The 24,127-nt window shown below is 51.9% G+C and overlaps 1 protein-coding gene and 1 non-coding gene across 13 annotated transcripts in view; both read right to left on the minus strand.

Annotated features, from left to right (window-relative positions):
* Positions 1-23,355, minus strand: part of COQ8B (coenzyme Q8B) — a 25,915-nt gene extending 2,560 nt beyond the window's left edge. Inside the window, exons 1-14 of one of the 12 annotated variants that reach the window (XM_016936021.4) lie at positions 22,789-22,846; positions 22,514-22,630; positions 20,452-20,556; positions 20,199-20,318; positions 19,988-20,054; positions 15,976-16,053; positions 11,240-11,362; positions 11,011-11,096; positions 9,636-9,776; positions 9,462-9,543; positions 8,521-8,614; positions 6,235-6,376; positions 5,989-6,096; positions 1,902-1,967 (exon numbers count right to left, since the gene is read on the minus strand). In XM_016936021.4, coding sequence (XP_016791510.1) covers positions 1,902-1,967; positions 5,989-6,096; positions 6,235-6,376; positions 8,521-8,614; positions 9,462-9,543; positions 9,636-9,776; positions 11,011-11,096; positions 11,240-11,362; positions 15,976-16,053; positions 19,988-20,054; positions 20,199-20,318; positions 20,452-20,553 — 1,209 coding nt within the window. In that variant the 5' untranslated portion in view covers positions 20,554-20,556; positions 22,514-22,630; positions 22,789-22,846. Of the gene's footprint in view, positions 1-1,901; positions 1,968-5,988; positions 6,097-6,234; positions 6,377-8,520; positions 8,615-9,461; positions 9,544-9,635; positions 9,777-11,010; positions 11,097-11,239; positions 11,363-15,975; positions 16,054-19,987; positions 20,055-20,198; positions 20,319-20,451; positions 20,557-20,833; positions 21,125-21,245; positions 21,559-21,627; positions 21,731-21,845; positions 21,979-22,513 lie in introns of those variants that run through there. The other 11 variants (XM_016936016.4, XM_016936020.4, XM_024351386.3 and 8 more) reach the window with 11 other exon arrangements.
* Positions 13,978-14,086, minus strand: LOC112206475 (U6 spliceosomal RNA). Its single transcript, XR_002940839.1, has one exon. It is a non-coding gene; the product is annotated as a U6 spliceosomal RNA (small nuclear RNA).
* Positions 23,356-24,127: the final 772 nt, after the last annotated feature.

Consider the following 24,127-nt stretch of genomic DNA (forward strand, 5'->3'; position numbering starts at 1 on the left):
TCAGTGGCTGGCAGAGAGGGCCCCAAGGGGCCTGTGTGTAAGGGGTTATCACCTCCTCTTCCTGTTCCTGTCTCAGAGGTGGCCCCACCAGTCCCCAGACCAGATCCCTAGACACCTCTGTCCCCAACTTCTAGCCCGTCTGCTCCCATGGACTGCCAGCTGGGCATCTCCCAGCCACCCCTCTGCCCCTCTCCACAGCTGCCCTGAGCTCCCACCCCCAGGCTTAGAGACCACTTCTTATTCAGAGGGAGTTTTCAAATTCTGACTGCATCCCTTCCCTGCTCAAATCTTTTCCACGGCTCCGCAGGGCACCTGGATACAGTACGAGCTGTAGAGCGCAGCCTCTAAAATCCGCAGTGATTTGCTGCAGCCTCGTCACTGTGCTGCCCCCCGACCTGCCCTTCCACTCAGAATGGGAGCTTCCTTTGGGTCCTCTAGGGCCTTACTACTACCAGTGTGGTCCCCATACGGGTAGCCCTGGCCTCACATGGGTGCGTGTCAGAACATAGCATCTTACGCCCACCTCCAGACCAGAATCTGCACTTGCACAGGATCGCCAGGCTTCAAATGCACATCCAAGTCTGAGAAATGCTGCTCTAATGGGACTGTCCCTTATCACTGCCTCGCCTTGGCACATGTTGTCTATCTGAAATACCCTCCGAGCCTTTTCCCAGTTGGCCCCCCTCATCCCTCAGGTCTCAATGCTGACACTCCCTCCTCCGGGAAGCCCTCCTTGGCTCCCCAGGCTGGCTCAGGCTCCTCCTCTGGGCTCACAGTCCCCTGTGCTTCCCCCATCCCAGCCCTGTCCATGCTAGGTCCTCACTGTCGCCTCACTGACTATGAGTTCTGTGAGGAGGGGCCTAGGCTGGGCCCAGGCCACTGCTGTGTCTCCAGCTTTGCCTAGAATAGAGCTGGGCACAGAGGAGGGGTCAGAAAACGTTTAGATTGGCTGGGCAGGAGGGCTCATGCCTGTAATCCCAGCACTTTGGGAGGCCAAGGCAGGAGGATCACCTGAGGTCAGGAGTTCGAGACCAGCCTGGGCAACATGGTGAAACCCCATCTCTACTAAAAATACAAAAATTAGCCAGGCGTGGTGGCACGTGCCTGTAATCCCAGCTACTCGAGAAGCTGAGGCAGGAGAATCGCTTGAACCCAGGAGATGGAGGTTGTGGTGAGCCAAGATCGAGCCACTGCACTCCAGCCTGGGCGACAGAGCAAGACTCTGTCTCAATTAAAAAAAAAAGAAAAGAAAAGAAAAAAAAGGAAAAGAAAACGTTTAGATTGATGGCTACATGATTAGAGGACCCAGGGCAAATGTCCAATCTCAACAACGAATGAAATGGTGTTCTCTGCAGCCTCTAAGACAAACTGACCCCAGTGGGTGGGAGAGACGAGCCAAGTACGTGAGGAAACACCTCCTGTAGACAGAGTTGCCCCCAGGGACACACACCTGGGCTGGACACCAGGGCCCTGGACAGCATGGGGTCTGGAGAGGTGACAAGATGGTCACTGTGGGCCTTTCTCTTAGGAGGGAGCTGGGCAGTGGTTGGAAGCTTGGGCTCTGGACCTGGACCACCTGAATTTGAATCCCAAGTCTGCTGTGATCTTGGGCAGGTGACTTAACCCCTCCAGGACCCAGTTACTTCATCTGGCCTAAAACGGGCCTAAAAACGGCCCTTTTCGCATTGTGTTGCTGTGTGGTTTATATCGGTTCCTATACGTAAGCACTAAAGATGGAGCCTGACATATTAAGTGCTTGGTGTGTGCTAGTTGCTACGAGTATTACTATTATTTATTATTTCTTAATTCCAGAAACTGCATTTCGCCTTCTTACTCCTCTGCCTCAGTATATGGCTTGAGCCTCAGCCTTTCAGAGGCCCTGGGGTCTGGGGGAGACTCACCTCGATGTAATGGTCTGTGAACTCTGTCCCAAACTCCCGGCTTGCACCAAAGTCCAGCAGGGTCACCTGGAAGCAAGGAATGGTGAAAGGAATGCTGGGATCCCATTCACACCCTCACTGTCTATTGGGGCAGCCAGGATCTGTCTCCCTCGCCACGACCCTGCCCGCTCCTGCCAGAGTCCCTGCCTGGCTGCCTCACTGGGCTCCTGGCCTCATCTCCACATTTCCAACCGACCCCCTAGCTGAAGGCTTTTTTTTTTTTTTAGTTCTAATTGTTTATGCAATAACAAATTTTAGACCCAGAAAAAAAATCCAGAGAATAATAAAAGATATAGAAAAGTAAAATGAATACTCACAAATCCCGCCACCCAGCCTAAAATATAAAATACTCCCCATCCGGCCACGCGTGGTGGCTCACACCTGTAACCCTAGCACTTTGGGAGGCCAAGGTGGGTGGATCATGAGTTCAGGAGTTTGAGACCAGCCTGGCCGTCATGGTGAAATCCCATCTCTACTAAAAATACAAAGATTAGCCAGGTGCGGTGGTGCGTGCCTGTAATCCCAGCTACTCGGGAGGCTGAGGAAGGAGAATGGCTTGAACCTGGGAGGTGGAGGTTGCAGTGGGCCGAGATTGTGCTATTGTACTCCAGCCTGGGCAACAGAGTAAGACTCCGTCTCAAAAAAAAAAAAAAAAAAAACTCCCCATCCACGTGGAGCCTCCTGTGTATCCCGCCCTGATCACACCTCCCCCACGTCCCCAGGGTCACCTCTTTCCTACAATCATTATTAAATTATTTCCTGAAATTCTCATTTATGCATTTCTATATTGTCTATGTATGTGTACAGCTGTAAACAATCTAGAGTAATGGTGTGCATATTTTCAAACTTCACAGAAGTGGTATTTACTATCGTTCTCCTGCAACTTGTGCTTTTTGCCCAGCATGGTTTTGCGATTTATCCCTGTTGCCATGTGTCGCTCCAGCTCAGTCACTCATTTCACACTGCTGTGTAAGGACTTCACTGTGTGAATCTATCACAGTGCATTTATCTGGCTGAGGAATATTGTGGTTGTTTCTGATTTTTTTTCCTTCTTTTTAAATATGTTTATTAGTTATAAACTCTGTTCTGACATTTTTTTTTTTTTTGAGACAGGGTCTTGATCTGTTGCCCAGTCTGGAGTGCAGTGGCACGACCATGGCTTACTACAGCCTCAAACTCCCACGCTCAAGTGATCCTCCCGCCTCAGCCTCCTGGGTAGCTGGGACCACAGGTGCACCCCACCACACCTGGCTAAGTTTGAAACATTTTTTGTAGAGATAGGGTTTCACTACGTTGCCCAGACTGGTCTTGAACTACTGGGCTCCAGTGATCCTCCTACCTCAGCCTCCCAAAGTGCAGAGATTACATTAGTGAGTCATCTCACCTGGCCTGTTTCTAATTTTTGTGCTCAATGAACACCTGTAAGAATGTTTCTAGGGCAGTAGAGTTTGAACTGACCACAACCCACAGTAAGAAATTGTTTCTACTGGTGGCTGGGCGTGATGGCTCACACCTGTAATCCCAGCATTTTGGGAGGCTGAGGCGGGTGGATCACCTGAGGTCAGGAGTTCAAGATCAGCCTGGCCAACATGGTGAAACCCCACCTATACTAAAAATACAAAATTAGCTGGGTGTGGTGGCGCACGCCTGTAGTCCCAGCTAGTTGGGAGGCTGAGGCAGGAGAATCACTTGAACCCAGGAGGTGGAGGTTGCAGTGAGTCAAGATTGTGCCACTGCACTCCAGCCTCCATTCTCAACAAGAGCAAAACTCTATCTCTAAACAAATAAATAAATAAAATTATATATATATATATATATAGAGAGAGAGAGAGAGAGAGAGAGAGAGAGAGAGAGTTTCTACTGGGCATTCATGCAAATGCACACATAAACGTCAAACAAAAGTGTCCCAAGGCCAGGCGCAATGGCTCATGGCTGTAATCCCAGCACTTCGGGAGGCCAAGGCAGGCGGATCACCTGAGGTCAGGAGTTCGAGACCAGCCTGGCCAACATGGTGAAACCCCATCTCTACTAAAAATACAAAAATTAGCTGGGCGTGGTGGCAGGCACCTGTAATCCCAGCTACTTGGGAGGCTGAGGCAGGAGAATTGCTTGAACCTGGGAGGCGGAGGGTGCAGTGAGCCGAGATCACACCATTGCACTCCAGCCTGGGTGACAAGAGCGAGACTTCATCTCGGGGGGAAAAAAAAAAAAGTGTCCCAAAATAATATGGATCCCTCCCATCTGTGACATACTGACATCATCTATTCCATAAAAAAAAAAAAAGTGCTGGTGGATCATGAGGTCAGGAGTTCAAGACTAGCCTGGCCAAAATGGTGAAACCTCATCTCTACTAAAGATACAAAAAATTAGCCAGGCGTGGTGGCAGGCACCTGTAATCCCAGCTACTTGGGAGGCTGAGGTGGGAGAATTTCTTGAACCCCAGAGGCAGAGGCTTCAGTGAGCTGAGATCGTGCCATTGCACTCCAGCCTGGGCAACAAGAGCAAAACTCTGTCTCAAAAAAAAAAAAAAAAAAGTCCTGTTGGAAACCAATACATTGATGTCAGGACTCCTATCACTTGGAGTTGGGTAAACATATCCCTGGGGTATGAACCTAGGAGGGGACACAGGGTGTATGCACATTGTGGAGAAAGAAGGGGCAAGGGACTAGGGCTGGAGACTCCGTGGGGCCACAGGATGCTCAGCAAAGGGTTCAGACTTGATTCTGAGGGGGCTGTGAAGCTGTAGGAGGGATATCTTGACCAGATTTGTGCTTGAGAAAGACCCCTCTGGGGACAAAATGGGGATAGACCACTTTGGAAAACAGTTGGCAACCCCTGATAAAGGTAATGATGTATCCACCAACACTCAAGTCTGCAGGTCCAAACCTTCACTACAGGTCTTTGTACACCCCCTGCCCTCTGCTGGGAACACTCTGCTCTCTGGGTGGTTGTCTCCTTTTCCCCTGTCCCATCTCAGCCTTTTTTTTTTAAAATAGAGCCCAGGCTGGTTTTAAATTCCTGGCCTCAAGGGATCCTCCTGCCTCAGCATCCCAAAGTGCTGGAATTACAGGCATGAGCCACCATGCTCAGCCTCTGGTCTCAGCTTTTTTTTTTTTTTTCCTTGGTGAGACAGAGTCTCGCCCTGTCACCCAGGTTGGAGTGCAGTGGCATGATCTTGGTTCACTGCAGCCTCGACCTCCTGGGCTCAAGCATTCCTCCCACCTCAGCCTCTCAGTGGTCCCAGCTTTAATGGCACTTGCTTTAAGAAGCCTCCCTTAATCCCTGCTCACCCCACAGTGAGTCAGGCACTTTCCCTGGGATCCCATAACTTCTTGTGCCTCCCCCAACTCCAGCCCCCACCCCTCTGCCTGTGCCTCCCCCATCCCGGTCCTGACCCATCTGGCCTGTGCTCCTCATTGTGGTTGGTACGAACCACTCTAGGTCATCGCTGTGTAGTACCAGGTCCCCCCACTGGACTGGGCACTCTGAGAAGGCAAGGGTCAGGGATGTCTTTTTATTGCTGTCAAGAGGCAGGGGCAGGTGATGGTGTGTTCTGTATGGATGACGAGTGTGGTAGTGATGGCTAACTGCCTTCCAAAAGCTGTACTTCCCCTCTGTGCTGTCACATTGCCACCAGGAACCACTGCCTAGCCAGGGACTCCATTTTCCAGCATGCCTTGCACCTAGGCAGGCTATGTCACTAGCTCTCATTGATGGAATGGCAACGGAAGTGCTATGTCCATTGCCCCAGGATGAGCTTAGTGTATTTAGCCTGGGCATTACTTTTTCCACTTCTGGCCAAAGCAGTTAGGCAGGGGGCTACCCTCAACCTCTCTTACCCTTTCCTTGGGAAGCAGAGCATTGCAAGGCCCCAAGGATGGCAAAACCACAAAAGGGAAGGAGCTGGGTCCCTGAATCACCACTTGGAAAAGGGCCACCCCTGCCTATTGTGGGGGTAATCAACTGCTATTTTGTTGAGCTACCGAAATATCAAGGAATATTTGTTACAACAGCAAATGTACCCAGACACACATCACTAGGAACCAACCTGGTGGCTGGAGGAGTCATACAGGAAGTTGGCCCAGTTGGGGTCAGTCTGCATGAATCGGAACTCAAACAGCTCCCGCAGACACAGCGTCAGGAGCTGGAAGCAAATCTGAGGTGGGGAGAAGAATTAACAGGCATCTCAGTGTGATCTCCCTTGTGGTGCCACTGCTGGCCTGGAGAGGGACCATGAGCCTGGCCCACCTGCCCTGGGGCCATGCCCTTCCCACTGTGCCACCAGATGGCATACCTGGTTCCGCAGGTCCTGGCTCAGGCCCTGGCACTGGTCCAGGGGGACCCCTCCAGCCAGCTCCATGCCCAGCACCCGTGTCGTGCACAGCTCCTTAACCACGGCTGGGACCCGGAAGAAGGGGTCATTTGCCAGCAGCTGCCTGGGGCAGAAGGAAAGGGAGGAAGGGGACTTCGTGCTTCAGGCTTGTGACCCAGCTTGAGACCTCCTCCTTGTGCTCTCAGAAGTCCTCCATGAACAGTCTGCGCCATGCCCTCCCTCCTGCCCATCTCTTGCTGCTGTCTGCCCTGGGTGATGACCAACACCTGGCTGGACTGAGATTTAACAAGTATCTCCAAGGTGCCTACTCTGCACCTGCCTCTCAACTGGGTGCTGCTGGAAACCCAGTCACCACTTCCCTACCCGAAACCCTTCTATGACTTCTGGTTGCCCCAGAAGGATGAGTTCAGGTGTATTTCAGCCTTTGCATTACTTTTTCATTAATTTATTAATTCATTCATCCCAAAAGTAGTCACTGGTATCAAAATCTGTGAAGTCTATAGTGATACCCATGGGTCAGTCCTTGCAATCACTACTCTGAACACAGGTAAATAGCAGGAAAGAATCTTCTGTGTCCATCCTTGTGCTAAATGATGCTGGGGACAGAGCAGTGAATGAACCAGTCCCTGGACCTGGCCCCCAACCCCGAGACCACACTCTCACAAACAGACGGATTATAGATTGAGGTAAGTGTGTTGGCTGGGTGCAGTGGCTTACACCTGTAATCCCAGCAGTTTGAGACACTGAGGTGGGAGAATCGCTTGAGCCCAGGAGTTCAAGACCAGCCTGGGCAACATGGTGAAACCTCGTCTTTATGAAAAACTACAAAAATTAGCTGGGCGTGGTGGCTTGCGCCTATGTTCCCAGCTACTCAGGAGGCTGAGGTGGGAAAATCACTTGAGCCTGGGAGGTCGAGGCTGGAGTGAGCTGTGATCTCACTACTGTATTCCAGCCTGGAAAACAGAGCGAGACCCTGTCTCAAAAAAATAAAAGAAGTATGTCTATGTAAGATTTGGGAGGCAGAGAATATGAGCAAGGTCTCTGGTTGAGGATCCGTGGGATGGCTGGAGGAGAGTGAGGGAGAACAGGAGGGTGGTGTGGGGTTTTATCCTAAGGGCACCCGGGAATCCTGTGGGGGACGGGGGGGTCTCTGGCCCATCACCCCACTTCACACTCTCTTCCTTGAGCTCCTCCTTTGGGGTTTGTATTTTTGTCCTTGTTGATAAAAATCTCTGATGTTTGAACTGCTCCTCATGAACCGGAGCCATGTGGGGCATTTAATCGGCACACTCCCCTTTCATCCTCACTCCACAGTGAGGGGATGCTCTCTGGAGGCCACTGTACAGATTGTATGGATGCAGGCCACGCAACCTGTTAAGGGCTGACCCAGGATTTCATCCTGCATCTGAGTCTAGGGTGTGTGCCTCTAACCACTGCCTTCTACTGAGCTTTCACTCTCTGTCTACAGAGCTTGGCACGTTTTAGGCTGTCAATAAATGTGTGAGCCACACTGTGGAGGACCCCACTGAGGTGCCATTAATTGCTACACATCAGGATGCTTCCAAGATATAACCACATTGTTCCACGTAGCCATAGTTCATGCATTTTCACTGCTACGTAATATTCCACAGATGAATATACCGTTGCTTATTTGTCCACCCTGCTGGATAAACTTGATGGATATGGGTTGTTTCCAGTTTGGGGCTGTTGCAGACAAGCGTTCTAGAATAGTCCGATGGTGGATACTGGCAAAAGGGTCCCTAGAGTGTTCAGCAGGGAGGGCAATCGTTGGCTTGCAGAGTTCTTGAATATAAGGGCTTATGTGATGATGCCAACCTGTTCTCAAAATGCTTCTACCACCTTCTCCCACAACCCGCAGTGCAGAAGGGATGCTGTGGAGCCCACTCTCTCTACCTCCCAGTGCTGTGGGCTCCTTGCTCTCCGTCAGTCCAGCAGAGGTAAGAGTGTGTCATTGTGTAATTAAGTGCCTGTGTCGGACCACAGTGGATATGCGGCCCATCTGACACAGGAGAAGACTGCCGCTTGGGAAGTGACCTGCCCAAGCTCACAGAGGACAAAGGGGGTAAGCGAAGTGATGGATGAGTGGAAGGATAGATGAACAATGATTGAAAGAAAGAGAGAGTTTGCCCTACCCCACAGCTCCAGCTGCCAGAAGCTGAGGGGGCAGCTACTTCCCACCCAGCCTGGGAGGGAGGGAAGGAGGGAAGCTCAGGGCACTCAGCTCACCTGAAATTCTGGGCACAAGCCGCCTCACGACGGTAGTCACACTCCCAAGCCAGCTCCTGCTGCAAGGCCTGCAGGCTCTGCTCGGCAAACAGGCCTGCGGGGGAGGTGTGTCAGCCAGGGAAGGGCCCCGAGCACCCACTGGTGGATGCCTTCTCCTGCCAACCCTCCCTCTCCTGTCTCCCACGCTGTGCCTCGCAGCTCCTACTCTAGGCCTGTGACCCACATCTGTCCCTCTCCTGTCTCCCACGCAGCTCCTGCTCCGCGCCTCTGACCTGCATCTGTCCCTCTCCTGTCTCCCCCGCTGCCCCTTGCAGCTCCTGCTCCAGGCCTCTGACCTGCATCGTATCATCTGTCTACACATTTCCCTCGTCCTTCATAGCACCGCAGGGTTCCCCGGGGTCTTCTGAAGCCTTTCTGGGCTCTGTCTCTTGCGCGTGCCTGCACCCCAGTCCCTGGCAGCTCTTTCAGAGTCACGCTCGCCCCTATTCTGTCTCCTTTTCATACTGACTCTCACGTTGCTCACTGCATCTGAATCTCACTTCTGGGCCTGGCTTTCCCTCTCCCTCTCCGTCTCTTACACAAACACAACCCACCCTCCTTTCTCTAGGCGCCACCTCACGTGCCATCCCCAGGACTGTCCTTTTCTGCTCTGCCGCACCTACAATCCCGCTCCCTGCATGCACACCCTCTGAGAGTCTGCTGCTGTATCTTGGCCCTGGGCTCCCGTCTCTCTAAGGCTCTGTTAAAATCCGTAAGGCTTTTCCCACACCTGCTCATGCTCCCTGGGCTCTCCCCGCCTTGGTGTCCTTTCTGTCTCTGACACTCCCGCTCACAACGCCAGCACACCCTGCCCGTGCTCTCCTCTGGGCTCCCCCTCCTGCTTTCTCTCTCTGGGCATAGCCCCTTTGGGAGGTCAGCAGAGGAGTGGGCGGGCGCCTCACCCGCGGGCAGGGCCGCGCTCATCTTGAGTACCGCCAGCAGGTTCTGGACATCGCTCTGAATGCTCTGGGCTATGCCGGGGTACTGTAAAGGGAGAAGGGAGGGAGAGAAGGTGGGAGTCACTTCTCTGGGCTAGCAGGGAGCCCGCCCCTACCCTGCCCAGCCTCCCCTCTCACCTGGATCTTCACGGCCACCTCCGTCCCGTCCCTCAGCAGGCCCTGGTGCACCTGCCCAATTGAGGCAGCGGCAAAGGGCACCTCCTCCAAGGAGGCCACCTTGGCCTGCCAGTCCCTGCCGAGCTCCTCTTCAAGAACTCTCTGCAGGGAGTGGTCACAGCCATCATCATTATGGCAGAGTTCATTCCCCAGGCTGAGTGCTTTACGTGTTGATAACCCCAGCACTCACCACATGCAGGGCCCTGGGCTAAGCTCTTGGCTGCCACCCCCTTTGCAGATGAGGAAACTGAGGCTCAGAGAGAGCTCCCTTGTGCAAGTGACTAGCCAGGCACTGGCAGACTGTGAGGCTCAGCCTAGCCTGTGTCCCCTGAACCTGGACTCCCTGGGCTGTTGTGGGGATTGCTATTATTTATAGTTAAGACTCATAACAATCCTTTTTTTTTTTTTTTTTTTGAGACAGGGTCTTGTTCTGTAGCCCAGGCTGGAGTGTAGTGGCACCCTCATGGCTCACTGCAGCATCAACCTCCCGAGCTCAAGCCATCCTCCTGCCTCCTGAATAGCTGGGACTACAGATACGTGCCACTGTGCCCAGCTAATTATTACTGTTATTATGTTTAGTAGAGACAAGGTCTCACTATGTTGCCCAGGGTGGTCTGGAAGTCCTGAGCTCAAATGATCCTCCCGCCTCAGCCTCCCAAAGTGCTGGGATTATAGGCATGAGCCATTACACGTGGCCAACCATCCTTTATTATGCTCTTATATGTTATTATTAACTCACAGTTAATGTGATCAAGAAGAGCTAAAATTTACAATGGGCTTCCTGCGGGCCAGGTCCTATTCAGAGTGGCCCAGAGAGAGGCAGTACCTGCCTGGGGCCGCATGGCGAATAAGCAGAGCAGGGATGGGAGAGCAGGTGGGTGGCGGAATCCTGGATTCCATGCCTTACCCAGTTATTAGAACAGCTCATGTCCTGGGCACTTACTTGGTGCCAGGCGCCGTGCCAACCTATTACAGACACGATCTCCTTTAATTAAAAAAACAGTAATAATCACAGCTAACACCTGCATGTTGCTCACGGTGAATCAGGGGCCGTTCTCAGTGCTCAGTGTAAACTGATTTATGTGACCCTATGATGTGGGTGTGGCTGTCACTATCGTCATTTCCCAGGGAAGGGAACTGAAGCACAGAGAGGTCAGGCTGCTGTTCCCTCTTTTAATCACCACAGCAATGCTAGGAGGTGTGTACACTGGTGATCCCCATTTTACAGATGGGGAAAGTGAGGCTCAGAGGCAGGGGCAGTGAAGCCAGGAAGGTCAGGCAGGTCAGAGGAGATGGAGCCTGCCTTCCTCACCGCCCTCCCCCACTGGGCACTCACCAGCATCTGCCAGCGGGGCATGAAGTCGGCGCTCTGGCGGACCCGCTCAAAGATGCGCTGCAGCTGAGGGCTGATGAAGCTGTTGTCTTGGGAGACAGTGGAACGAGGGGGGAAGTAAGCAAAGAGGTGAGGAGGGACCCCGTGTGAGTATCTGAAGTTGGGGCCTGTTGGTGGGTAGGGCTGGGGTGGAAGGGAGGTCAGGGGTCAGGAGTCGAGGGTCATGCTGTACCCTGGATGCTGAGCATCTGGCCAACCTTGAGGGCGGCCCCTCGAACTGTACATAAGGTCTGCACAATCCGCTCGGCATTGGCCTCCGACAGGAAGGGGCTGGAGTCCAGCCCAGAACCACCCCCTGGGGAGAGAACAACCATTAGAATTATAACCACAAATATCATCACTGTGGCCAGGCCCGGTGGCCCACGCCTGTAATCCCAGCACTTTGGGAGACCCAGGCGGGATGAACACAGGAGTCTGAGACCAGTCTGGGCAACAGTGACATCCTTTCTCTATTAAAAAAAAAATATATCATCTGCACACCAACAGGAATGGCTAAAACGAAATATGGAGGCCAGGCTTGTTGGCTCGCGCCTATAATCCCAACACTTTGGGAGGTCAATGCAGGAGGATGGCTTGAGTCAAGGAGTTCCAGACCAGCCTGGATAACAAAGCAAGACCCTGTCTCTAATTAGCTGGGTGTATGGTGGCATGTGCCTGTAGTCCCAGCTACTCAGGAGGCTGAGGCAGGAGGATTGCTTGAGCCCTGGAGGTTGAGGCTGCAATGAACTGTGATCGCACCATTGCACTCCAGCCTGGGCAACCAAGCAATACCCTGTCTCGGAAAAAAAAAAAAAAAAGAAAAGAAAAGAAAGAAAGAGAAATAAACATAAGTTAAAACAAATTGCAGGAGAGTCAAAGAGTAACTACTACAGTATTGAATAGATGAGCTACCACAACACACAACAGCCCAGGTGGGTCTCAAAAATGTAATGCTGAGTGAAAGCAGCCAGGTGCATGAAATCATCACCCAGTTACACTGATATAAAGAGCAAAACAAGGCCAAACAAATCCAGGGTCCAGGAGCCAAGACAGAGGTCACCCTTGGTGAGGGGAGTGACCAGGTGGGGACATGAGAAGGGCAACGATTCTCGAAATGTGGGCCAGGGACCCCTGAGGGTCCCTGAGACCATTCAGAGGGGTCTGAGAGATCAAACTATTTTTATCGTAACATTAAGATGTTATTTTCCCCTTTCTGCTCTCATGTGTCTAAGAACATTCACTGGAGTTCTCCAGAGGCTCCAGGACATGTGAGGACACCATCAGACTGACAGCTGATGGAATGTGTACGTGTGTACTCCTGTGTTTTAAAAATATCTCTGTATTTTTGTTGTGTTTTTGAGACAGTGTCTCACTCTATCACCCAGGCTGGAGTGCAGCAGCACAATCATGGCTCACTGCAACCTCCTGGGCCCAAGTGATCCTCCTGCCTTAACCTCCTGAGTAGCTGGGACTACAGGTATGCACCACTATGCTTGGCTAATATTTTTACTTTCTGTAAAAATGGGGCCTCGCTATGTCACTCAGACTGGTCTCAAATTCCTGACCTCAAGGGATCCTCCCGCCCCAGCTTCCCAAAGTGTTGGGATTACAGGCGTAAGCCACCGCACCTGGCCTAAAAATTTCTCAGTTTTAATTTCTAATATGGTAGACATTGATAACTATAATCCACATAAATAAGCTCTTTGGGGGCTCATTCTAACAGTTTTATTGAGAAATAATTCACATACTGTTATAATTCACCATTTAAGTTATATAATTCAATGATTATTAGTATATTCACAGAGTTGTGCAAGCATCACCAGAATCAATTTTAGGACAGTTACACCACGCAAAAAAGAAACCTGGCCGGGAGTGCTGGCTCATGCCTGTAATCCCAGCACTTTGGGACGTCGGGGCGGGATCACTTGAGTTCATGAGTTTGAGACCAGCCTGGGCAATTTGGTAAAACCCTGTTTCTACAAAAAATACAAAATTAGCCAGGCATGGTGGTGCATGCCTATAGTCCCAGCTACTCAGGAGGCTGAGGCAGGAAGATCACTTGGACCCAGGAGGTAGAGGTTACAGTGAGCCGTGATCCCGCCACTGCACTCCAGCCTGGGTGACAGAGTGAGACCTTGTCTCAAAAAAAGAAAAAAAAAAAGAAACCCTATACCCATTAGCAGTCACTCTTCATTTCCCCCAATCTCCCCAGGCCTTGACAACCACTAATCTACTTTATGTCCCTACAGATTTTCCTATTTTGTACATTTCATATTAATGGAATCATTCAATATGTGGTTTTTCAGTGTGTGGTTGCTTTCACTTAGTGTTTTTTTTTTTTTTTTGAAACAGTGTCTCGCTCTGTCTCCAAGGCTGGAGTACAATGGCATGATCTTGGTTCACTGCAACCTCCGCCTCCCCGGTTCAAGCAATTCTCCTGCCTTACCCCCCACCCAAGTAGCTGGGGTTACAGGCACCCACCACCACATCCAGCTAATTTTTTGTATTTTTAGTAGAATCAGGATTTCACCATATTGGACAGGCTGGTCTTGAACTCCTCACCTCAGGTGATCCACCTGCCTCGGCCTGCCAAAGTGCTGGGATTACAGGCGTGAGCCACCGCAACCGGCCTCACTTAGTGTTTTCAAGATTCATCTACATTGCAGCATGTGTCAGCCCTTCATTCCTTTTTATGGCTGGATAATATTCCATCGTATGCCTATCACATTTTATTCATCCATTCATCAGTTTTAAGGGTGTGCAGGGATCCTGAGACCAAGAAGTTTGAGAGCAGCTATTCTAGGGTTTCTTACTCTGGGTACGGACAAATGTACTTTGTGAAAACGCACCAAGCCATACACTTACAGGTATGTGTACCTGGGTTTATATGCAAATTACATTTCAGCTTTGGCAAAACATTTATTTTTCTTTTTTTAATATGAACACTTTATGAATTTATGTGTCATCTTTGCACAGAGGCCGTGCTAATTTTCTCTGTCTCATTCCAATTTTTATTTATATGTGATGCCGAAGCAAGCACAGCACAACAAAGCAATTCTTAAGCCTTTATTAATTTTGAAGGCCAGTTGTGGTGGCTCACAGCTGTAATCCCAGCACTTTAGGAGGCCAGGGTAAGAGGATCTCTTGAGCCCAGAAGTTCAAAGCTGCAGTGAGCCATGATTGCACCACTGCACTCCAGCCTGGGTAACAGCAAGACTCTCTCTCTTAAAATAAAATTTAAAATAAAATAAAAATTTATTGAGCTCATTATTGAGCTGTTCCAGGCAGAATCCTAAGTGTCTTTGTGGATTCTCTGGCTGAATGCCCACAATCACACCAGGAAGTAAGAATTATCAATCCTTTAATTTTCAAGGTGAGAAAGCAAGAGACTCAAAGAGGTGCAGCACCTATCCCTGGGTCACATAGCATGGAAGTGGCAGAGTAGGGTGTAGACTCAGGCTGGTCATACCCAAACCCTAATCCTCCACCTACCCTCAACTTTTTATTTTGAAAAAAATATCCAGGCTGGGTGTGGTGGCTCATGCCTGTAATCCCAGCACTTTGGGAGGCTGAGCAGGGAGGATCACTTGAGGCTAGGAGTTCCAGACCGGCCTGGGCAACATGGCAAAACCTTCTCTCTACAAAATACAAAAAATTAGCCGGGCGTGGTGGCACGTGTCTATAATCCCAGCTATGCAGGAGGCTGAGGTGGGAGGATCACCTGAGCCTGGGGAAGTCAAGGCTGCAGTGAGCCATGATCGTACCACTGCATTCCAGCCTGGGTGACACAGCAAGACCCTGTCTCCAAAAAAAAAGACAGAAAAAAATCCAAACAGAAAAGTTGCATGAATATCGTGAACACCTGCACACCCGCACACCCTCCACCTCGATTCAACATGGTACCATTCTGCTTCGTCTGCTTTATCTGTGCGTGTACCCACACACTTACTATTATTATTTTTTGCTGACCCACTTGCATGTAGTTGCACTTAAGCTTTGCTAAGAATAAGGATATTCCCCTACACAATCACAGTACCATAATCACATGTAAGAAAATTAACACCAATTCCTTAACATCTGCCATGCAGTCCATATTCAGATTTTCCATTTGTCTCCAAAAAGTCTTTCATGGCTGTTTTTTCCAAACTGATATGCAATCATGGTTCAGATGCTCCATTTGTCAAATAATGTCTCTTTCATCTGTTTTTAATCTGGAATATCCACCCCCACTTGTTTCAAGACATTGACTTGTTGAGGGAACCTCCACCTACCCTCAACTTTTATTTTATTTTTTATAACGGCAAATGCTACACATCTAATTCCATCTCTGATGTACACAGACCCTCGCTGGCACTTCTATTTTCAGCTTTCTGCTCCTGCTCCAAGTTAGGAACTCCCAATGGCTTAAATGTTTTCTCAGATAATCTAATATGTGGCTGGGCACAGTGGCTCATGCTATAATCCCAGCACTTTGGGAGGCCAAGGCGGGTGGATCACGAGGTCAGGAGTTGAAGACCAGCCTGGCCAACATGGTGAAACCGTCTCTACTAAAAATACAAAAATTAACCAAGCGTGGTGGCATGTGCCTATAATCCCAGCTACTTGGGAGGCTGAGGCAGGAGAATTGCTTAAACCTGGGAGGTGGAGGTTGCAGTGAGCCAAGACTGCGCCATTGTACTCCAGCCTGAGCGACAGAGTGAGATTCCATCTCAAATTAAAAAAAAAAAAATCTAATATGCTTCTCTTAATCATGACCCTGATAGTGGTTTAGGCCTGTTCAAAGCACTTCACAATGACTCTAAGAGGTGGGTAAATTATCACCACCTCCATCTTCCGCATGAGGAAACTGGAGCTCAGAGGGGTGAAGTCACTTGCCCCAGGTCACACAGCAAAGCCAGGATCTGAACCCAGGCAGTGTGGCTCACTCACCTGACTGCAGACGACCTCCTGGCATGGACTTCTTAGCCATCTCGGCCAGTACTCCTAGCCCCAAGCCCACAGCCAGTCCTGGAGTGCAAGAGAAGAACATGAGTGCCCGTTTGCCTGGGGTGCCCCCAGCCTAACCCACTCTCCTTTCTCAGTTTTTCTCCAAGAATGCTTGTCTCCCAACTCTTTTTATTTTTTCTTTTGTTTGAGACGGAGTCTCGCTCTGTTGCCCAGGCTGGAGTGTGGTGGCACAATCTTGGTTCACTGCAACCTCCACCTCCCGGGTTCAAGCGATTCTCCTGCCTCAGCCTCCCGAGTAGCTGGGATTACAGGCACGCGCCCACCACGCCTGGCTAAATTTTTTTTGTATTTTTAGTAGAGATGGGGTTTCACCGTGTTGGCCAGGCTGGTCTCGAACTCCTGACCTCAGGTGATCCTCCCGCCTCGGCCTCCCAAAGTGCTGGGATTATAGACATGAGACACCGCACTCGGTCTTGTCTCCCAATTCTTTGTATCTCTGTTTCCAAATCAGTCTCTGACTCTGTTCCTGCACGGGGCTCCCTTTAAGGTGCAGCTTCCTCTTTCTTTAACCCTTTCTCCATGTCTCTGTCTCCCTCCCAGCAGTTCTCAGCCCTGGCTGCACATTCCAGTTACCAGAGGAGCTCCGGTAAATATAATGCCCAGACTCCACTCCCAAAATTCTGATTAAATTGGTCTGAGACATGGGAATTTGTGTTTTGTTAAAAAGCACCTCAGATAATTCTAATGTGCGATCAAGGTTAAGAAGGCCCCTCGGCCGGGCACAGTGGCTCATGCCTATGATCCCAGCACTTTGGGAGGCCGAGGTGGGCAGATCATCTGAAGTCAGGAGGTCGAGACCAGCCTGGCCAACGTGGAGAAACCCTGTCTCTACTAAAAATACAAAATCAGCCGGGCGTGGTGGTGCATGCCTGTAATCCCAGCTACTCAAGAGGCTGAGGCAGGAGAATCGCTTGAACCTGGGAGACAGAGGTTGCGGTGAGCCGAGATCACACCATTGCACTCCAGCCTGGGAAACAAGAGAGAAACTCCGTCTCAAAAAAAAAAAAAAAAAGGCCCCGAAACAATTGTCCCAGGTCCCTCTGTCTTCTGGACTCTTCTTTCTCTGTCCACACCTCCTCTTCTTTAATGCTTATCTCTTTTTCTTTTTAGAGACAGAGTCTCACTCTGTCGCCCAGGCTGGAGTGCAATGGCACCATCATAACTCACTGCAGCCTCAAATTCCTGGGCTCAAGTGATCCTCTTCCCTCAGCCTCCTGAGTAGCTGAGACCACACGTGCATACCACCACGCTCACCTAATTTTTTATTGAGACAGGGTCTCACTATGTTGCCCAGGCTGGTCTGGAACTCCAGAACTCACGTGATCCTCCTGCCTCGGCCTCCCAAAGTGCTGGGATTACAGGTGTGGGCTACCAGGCTTGACCTCTCCTTTTCTAAGCCAGTTATTTCTGCATCTCTTGCCTTCTCCCCATTTGTCCTATCTATCTAGATCTCTTTCTCTCTTTTCCTCCCTTTGATGTTATCTCTCCATCTCTGATTTCCTCTGCTACCTCTCCTCTTGTCCCTAAAGACGTCTCGGGTCTCTCTCCTTCTTTTGTTGTCACCATCTCTGTCAATTACCATATCTGGTATTTTCTGTGTCCTTTCTACATGTCAGGGGCTGTTCCCAGTGCCTTCTGTGCACTTACTAATTTTTGTCCTTACATGAGGTCTCCACCTTCATAAAATGTATTTTACAGAAAACTTCCATTTTACAGAAAAGGAAATTGAGGTTCAGAGAAGTGAAGTAATTTGCCCAGAGTCACGTCACAAAGCGAGGACACAGCAGAGTCATCCCTTAATCCCTGGGCAGCCTGGTGCCAAAGCTCTAACCAGTGCCTTTGACTGCCTCTGCAGACTGTGAATCTATCTATGTATATATATATAGATTTTTTTTTTTGAGACAGAGTTTCACTCTTGCTGCCCAGGCTGGAGCGCAATGGTGCGATCTCGGTTCACTGCAATCTCTACCTCCTGGGTACAAGCGAGTGAATCTATATTTTTAAAACTTGAACCAGGCGGGGCGTGGTAGCTCACGCCTATAATCCCAGCACTTTGGGAGGCTGAGGCAGGTGGATCACGAGGTGAGGAGTTCGAGATCAGCTTGACCAACATGGTGAAACCCCATCTCTACTAAAAATACAGAAATTAGCGGTCAGGCACAGTGGCTCACGTCTGTAATCCTGGCACTTTAGGAGGCCAAGGCAGGCGGATCACGAGGTCAGGAGATCGAGACCATCCTGGCCAACATGGTGAAACCCTGTCTCCCTAAGAAAAAAAAAAAAAACAAAAAACAAAAAAAAGTTGGACATGGTGGCGTGCACCTGTAACCCCCGCTACTCAGGAGGCTGAGGCAGGAGAATTGCTTGAACCTGGGAGGTGGAGGTTGCAGTGAGCTGAGATCATGCCACTGCACTCCAGTCTGGGTGACAGAGCAAGACTCCATCTCAAAAAAAAAAAACAAAAACAAAACTTGAACCATGATCAGCAATAAGAAGACATTTACGTTATAACCAGTGCAGACCAAGGTATATGTTTCATGAAACAAGACTTTCCCTTGCTCTACAGGTGCACGCATATTTTCTGTCCTATTCTTCTTTTTAAATGCTGGTTGCAACCCACTAAATTATTTCATGTGACTTGCACGACATCCGGCTGTGTAACCCAAAGTCAAGTTACCTCCCCTTTGTTAGCCTCAATGTCCTCATGTACGGAATAGAACACTCATTGATTCAGTGCAGCATGTGTGTATATGGGACACTGCACATTACAGGTTCTCAGTAAATGTTATTATGGCCAGGAGCAGTGGCTCATGCATAGAATCCCAGCACTTCGGGAGGCCGAGGCAGGAGGATCGCTTGAGACCAACTTGAGCAACACAGGGAGACCCTATCTCTACAAAAAAATATTTTTTAAATTACCCAGGCCAGGCACAGTGGCTTCCCGGGCACCGTGGCTCACATCTGTAAATCCCAACACTTTGGGAGGCCGAGGTGGGTGGATCACTTGAGGTCAGGAGTTCAAGACCAGCCTGGCCAACATGGTGAAATTCTGTCTCTACTAAAAGTACAAAAATTAGCCAGGCGGCCAGGTGTGGTGGCTCACGCCTGTAATCCCAACACTTGGGAAGGCTGAGGCAGGCGGATCACAAAGCCAGGACATAGCAGAGTCACCCCTTGAACCCTGGGCAGCCTGGTGCCAAAGCTCTACCACTGCCTGACGAACATGGTGAAACCCCGTCTCTACTAAAAAAACAAAAATTAGCTGGGTGTGGTGGATGCATGCCTGTAATCCCAGCTACTTGGGAGGGTGAGGCAGGAGAATCGGCTTGAACCCGGGAGGTGGAGGTTGCAGTGAGCCAAGATGGCGCCATTGCACTCCAGCCTGGGTGACAGAGGGAGACTCCGTCTCAAAAAAAAAAAAAAAAAAAATAGCCAGGCATAGTGGCAGGCACCTGTAATCCCAGCTACTCAGGAGGCTGTGGCAGGAGAATTGCTTGAATGTAGGAGGCAGAGGTTGCAATGAGCCAAGACGGTGCCACTGCACTCCAGCCTGGGCAACAGAGCGAGACTCTGTCTCAAAGGAAAAAAAAAAAAAAATTACCTGGGCGGATGGTGCACAACCGTGGTCCCAGCTACTCAGGAGGCTGAGGCGAGAGAATTGCTTGAGCCCAGAAGTTTGAGGCTGCAGTGATCGTGCCACTGCACTCCAGCCTGGGTGACAAAGTGAGACTCTGTCTCAAAAAAAAAAAAAAAAAAAAATTATCATTTACGTTCCTCTTGATTTCTCTTGGCTTTGCAGGCCCTTGCCTTTGTCTCTCTTTTTTTGTCTCTCTCTGTCTTTCCTGTCTCTGATTCATCCTCTCCCTTGCTTCAATCTGTAAATGTTGCCCTTTCTAATTGAGGTCACACCAAGATCCCCCAAAGTCACACCTACCCCCAAAGTTGGCCAAGCGGCTGATGCGGGAGGCAGGCACCTTGCGTTCTCGAGAGCGGTCACTCAGCTGGGAAATGGGGACAAGGTCTGAGGGTGGGAAAGTGGGCATCGTGGCCAGAGAGTGCAGCCACTCTGCCACCACACCCTTCCCCAAGCTCAGGGGGCCAGCAGTATTCGTGGGGTGTTGCTGGGTGGGTGGGGGTAATGATACCTGGGGCCGGGGTGTCTTCCTGGGACGGGCCTCCCGTGCCCTGCGAATGTCCTCCTCACCCAGGCCTCTCCCAGGCCCATCCTGGTAAAACTTTTGGGCCCAAGAACCTCCACATGGTCCCTGCAAGAGATATACTTTGATAAGGAGGGGAGGACATGGGATCACCTGGCCCTTCTGGACCCCTCCTGTCCTTTTACCCTCCGAAGTCTCCCTCAGCCTCTTCCCCTTGGGGACCTGCTCCCTAGCCTCTTACCCAGCGGTGGGGCCCAGGCCCCAGGGCCCCACAAGGCCGACCAACAGTCTGGCCCAGCTGTCCACCGGTCCCCCGAAGTAGGCCCCCCACCTTCAGCCACATTGCCTGGAGGAGAAGAGGAGGGATTATTCAGGTGGGAGTTGCCTGGCTTCTTGGCCAGGCCCCCATGTTCCTCTGTGTCCACCCTCTCTCATTCCCACCCACTAAATACTTCCTCCACTATTAATAGATTCCCACAGTTTCTCCTGGTTCTCCCCTGGTTGCTAGGAACCCTTAGCTCTTCCTGCACGCCTCCCAAAACCCACTTTCCCCCCTCTCCCAACCCTCGCCGTTGCTAGGGTCCGCCCCCGTTACTAGACACCCACAGTTCCTCAGGGGCTACCTCTCCACTTCTCTGAAACCCCCCTCGTTGCTATGCACCGCCTTCCCCTCTGTTGGCCCTGTAGGCACCCGCAATTCCTCCGGTGTCCCCCCGCCCGATCCCCACCCCGTTACTGAGCACCTCCCCCCGTTGCTAAGCACCCACTGCTCTCAGCCTCCGAGTCCGCAACCTGCTGGGGCCCTCCTGTGCTTCCGGGAGCCTCTGTATGCCCGCCCCCTTCGGCCAGCCAACCAATGGCGCGGCAGCAACTCGCTGACTGGCACGGAGTTTCTCCATCTGTGCGCGGGGGAAGGGGCCAGAGAGAGGCCCGAGCGATGGAGCCGGGAATTAAGGTGGGCATCGGGGGCGCATCTGCGGGGATTGCTGAGGCATCGCGGGAGCGCAAGCGTGCCCTGTCTGCCCTTCCACTCACCTCAAAGTGCCTTGTACGCGACAGACCCTTCTGTTCCCTACACTTTCTTGCAAAGTCTCCCTTACAAACCTGACGCCTCTCTTCTGCACGAATATCTTGCCAACCCCCCTTCTTATTTTTACCCCTGGCAGGCTCAACACAATTCCTTTGAATACACATTCTTCCCAGCAAACATTTCCCTTGCACATGGAGCCCCTCCACTTTGCACAAACACCCACATTCTGGCACCCAACCTCCTTCCTTGTGCATATAAATCCCTTGCCTTGCTTGCCAACTGTTTCCCGCTCACGCCTTCAACTCTCTCGCGTACATACCCTCCCCCCCACTTGCACACTGAGTCTCTGTTCCCTCACACACCCTGTTCTCTCCGCTCCCCGCCCACCTGCGGAATGGTGCGACTGGGAGCCCTCTGCTTCCTGTAGGCCTGACATTTCCCAGAACACACTCAGCCAAGATTCCCAGTGCTGAGTCAGGAACCTTGGCATCCCAGAAAACCACCTCCCATCCTATCTTTCTTTCTCTCTCTCTGTGTGTGTGTGTGTGTGTGTGTGTGCGCGCGCGCGTTGGAAAGCCTGCTCTCCCCACAACAGGCTGACTCACCCACTTCTCACAGTCTGGAATAGAGGCATCTGGTTGGGGCATCTTTCCCACCACTGGGAGAGGGAGGGATGCCGATGCTTCCCCCACAGAACCCCGCTGCCCCAACCCCTCTTGTCGGGAATCAGGCCTCTTTGTCTCTATTCCCGTACTGTGTGACCTCAGAAAAGCCCTCATCCCTCTCTGGACTTCTCCTTCCCAACCTGTATGAGGTACTAGGTGGGCTCCTGCCTTCGATTTCTCTCATTGGTCTGTGAAAAGGTGACTCATTTTAGAGCCTTGGACCTGTGCCCAATGTCTCCCCCAGTTGACTCAATTTCAAGACAAACCACCTCCTCTCCCCCTTCAGACGTGAACGGCTGACTCAGGAGCTGGGTGGCAGCTCAGCCTTGGGGGCAAAATATATCAAAATCACCTAGGACAATAAATAATCCTACTGGGCTACAACTGACAGTGCCAGGCCCGGGGCCACATGCTTCACATACATGAGATCATGTCAGATAGCCCCGTAGCTGCAAGCAAAGGGTAGAGGCCGGCAGATCTCTGAGCCTCTGTTCTCACGTGTAAAATGGAGCCCTGGCATCCCTATTGTTCAGCCTTGGAGAATGAACTGAAATCGTGTCAGGGTCTGATACAGAACAAGTACTCTATACATGAGAGAGATTTCTTACGGAAAATCCAATGGAGCGTAAGTCATTTGCTCAGGGTAGCGGAGCTGGGAACTGGCAGAGGAAGGTCTCGAACCCACACCCGTGGGAACTCCAAGTCTTTGAAAGTCCGTCCCGCCCCTGCGTGAAGAATGGGCGCGCGGCTGGACTCGTCACCGGGGGTTTTAGGGAAGGTTGAACTTGTCATTCAACCGTGTAGGGAGGGTGGTTTAGTCACAGGGGTGGAGGGAGGGGGCCCACTGGCGCGCCACCAGGACCCCAGTGCCCTAGATGCATACCTGGCCGCGCTTCGGATGCTCAGAGGCAAACCCCCTCCCCTTGGGAGGCGGAGTCGGACGAGGCTCCGTCTCGTTCCGTTCCGTCACGTCCGGTGGGGCGGGGCTTCGGGGCTTTCCCCTTTGAGGGGAGTATCGGTTAACCCTTGCGCGGCGGGGCGGGCTGGAGCTCCGCGGGCCGGAACCCGGGAGTCGGGGCTCCCCAGCCACACCCCTCGCGGGATTTAAAGGGATAGGAGGGGCCGGGTCGGCCGAAGCCCGAACCGAAGGAGCGGGCATGAGGCGCTGCCCGTGCCGTGGGAGCCTGAGCGAGGCGGAGGCCGGGGCGCTGCCCGCGGCGGCCCGCATGGGACTGGAGGCGCCGCGAGGAGGGCGACGGCGGCAGCCGGGACAGCAGCGACCTGGGCCCGGCGCAGGGGCCCCGGCGGAGCGGCCGGAGGGGGGCGGGCCGTGGGCCCGGACAGAGGGGTCCAGCCTCCACAGCGAGCCTGAGAGGGCCGGCCTCGGGCCTGCGCCGGGGACAGAGAGTCCGCAGGCAGAATTCTGGACAGACGGACAGACTGAGCCCGCGGCAGCTGGCCTTGGAGTAGAGACCGAGAGGCCCAAGCAAAAGACGGAGCCAGACAGGTCCAGCCTCCGGACGCATCTAGAAAGGAGCTGGTCAGAGCTGGAGACGACTTGTCTTTGGACGGAGACCGGGACAGATGGCCTTTGGACTGATCCGCACAGGTCCGACCTCCAGTTTCAGCCCGAGGAGGCCAGCCCCTGGACACAGCCAGGGGTTCATGGGCCCTGGACAGAGCTGGAAACGCATGGGTCACAGACTCAGCCAGAGAGGGTCAGGTCCTGGGCTGATAACCTCTGGACCCACCAGAACAGTTCCAGCCTCCAGACTCACCCAGAAGGAGCCTGTCCCTCAAAAGAGCCAAGTGCTGATGGCTCCTGGAAAGAATTGTATACTGATGGCTCCAGGACACAACAGGATATTGAAGGTCCCTGGACAGAGCCATATACTGATGGCTCCCAGAAAAAACAGGATACTGAAGCAGCCAGGAAACAGCCTGGCACTGGTGGTTTCCAAATACAACAGGATACTGATGGCTCCTGGACACAACCTAGCACTGACGGTTCCCAGACAGCACCTGGGACAGACTGCCTCTTGGGAGAGCCTGAGGATGGCCCATTAGAGGAACCAGAGCCTGGGGAATTGGTGACTCACCTGTACTCTCACCTGAAGTGTAGCCCCCTGTGCCCTGTGCCCCGCCTCATCATCACCCCTGAGACCCCTGAGCCTGAGGCCCAGCCAGTGGGACCCCCCTCCCGGGTTGAGGGGGGCAGCGGC

Source organism: Pan troglodytes, chromosome 20 (genome assembly GCF_028858775.2).
Source record: "Pan troglodytes isolate AG18354 chromosome 20, NHGRI_mPanTro3-v2.0_pri, whole genome shotgun sequence".
Taxonomy (NCBI): Eukaryota; Metazoa; Chordata; class Mammalia; order Primates; family Hominidae; genus Pan; species Pan troglodytes.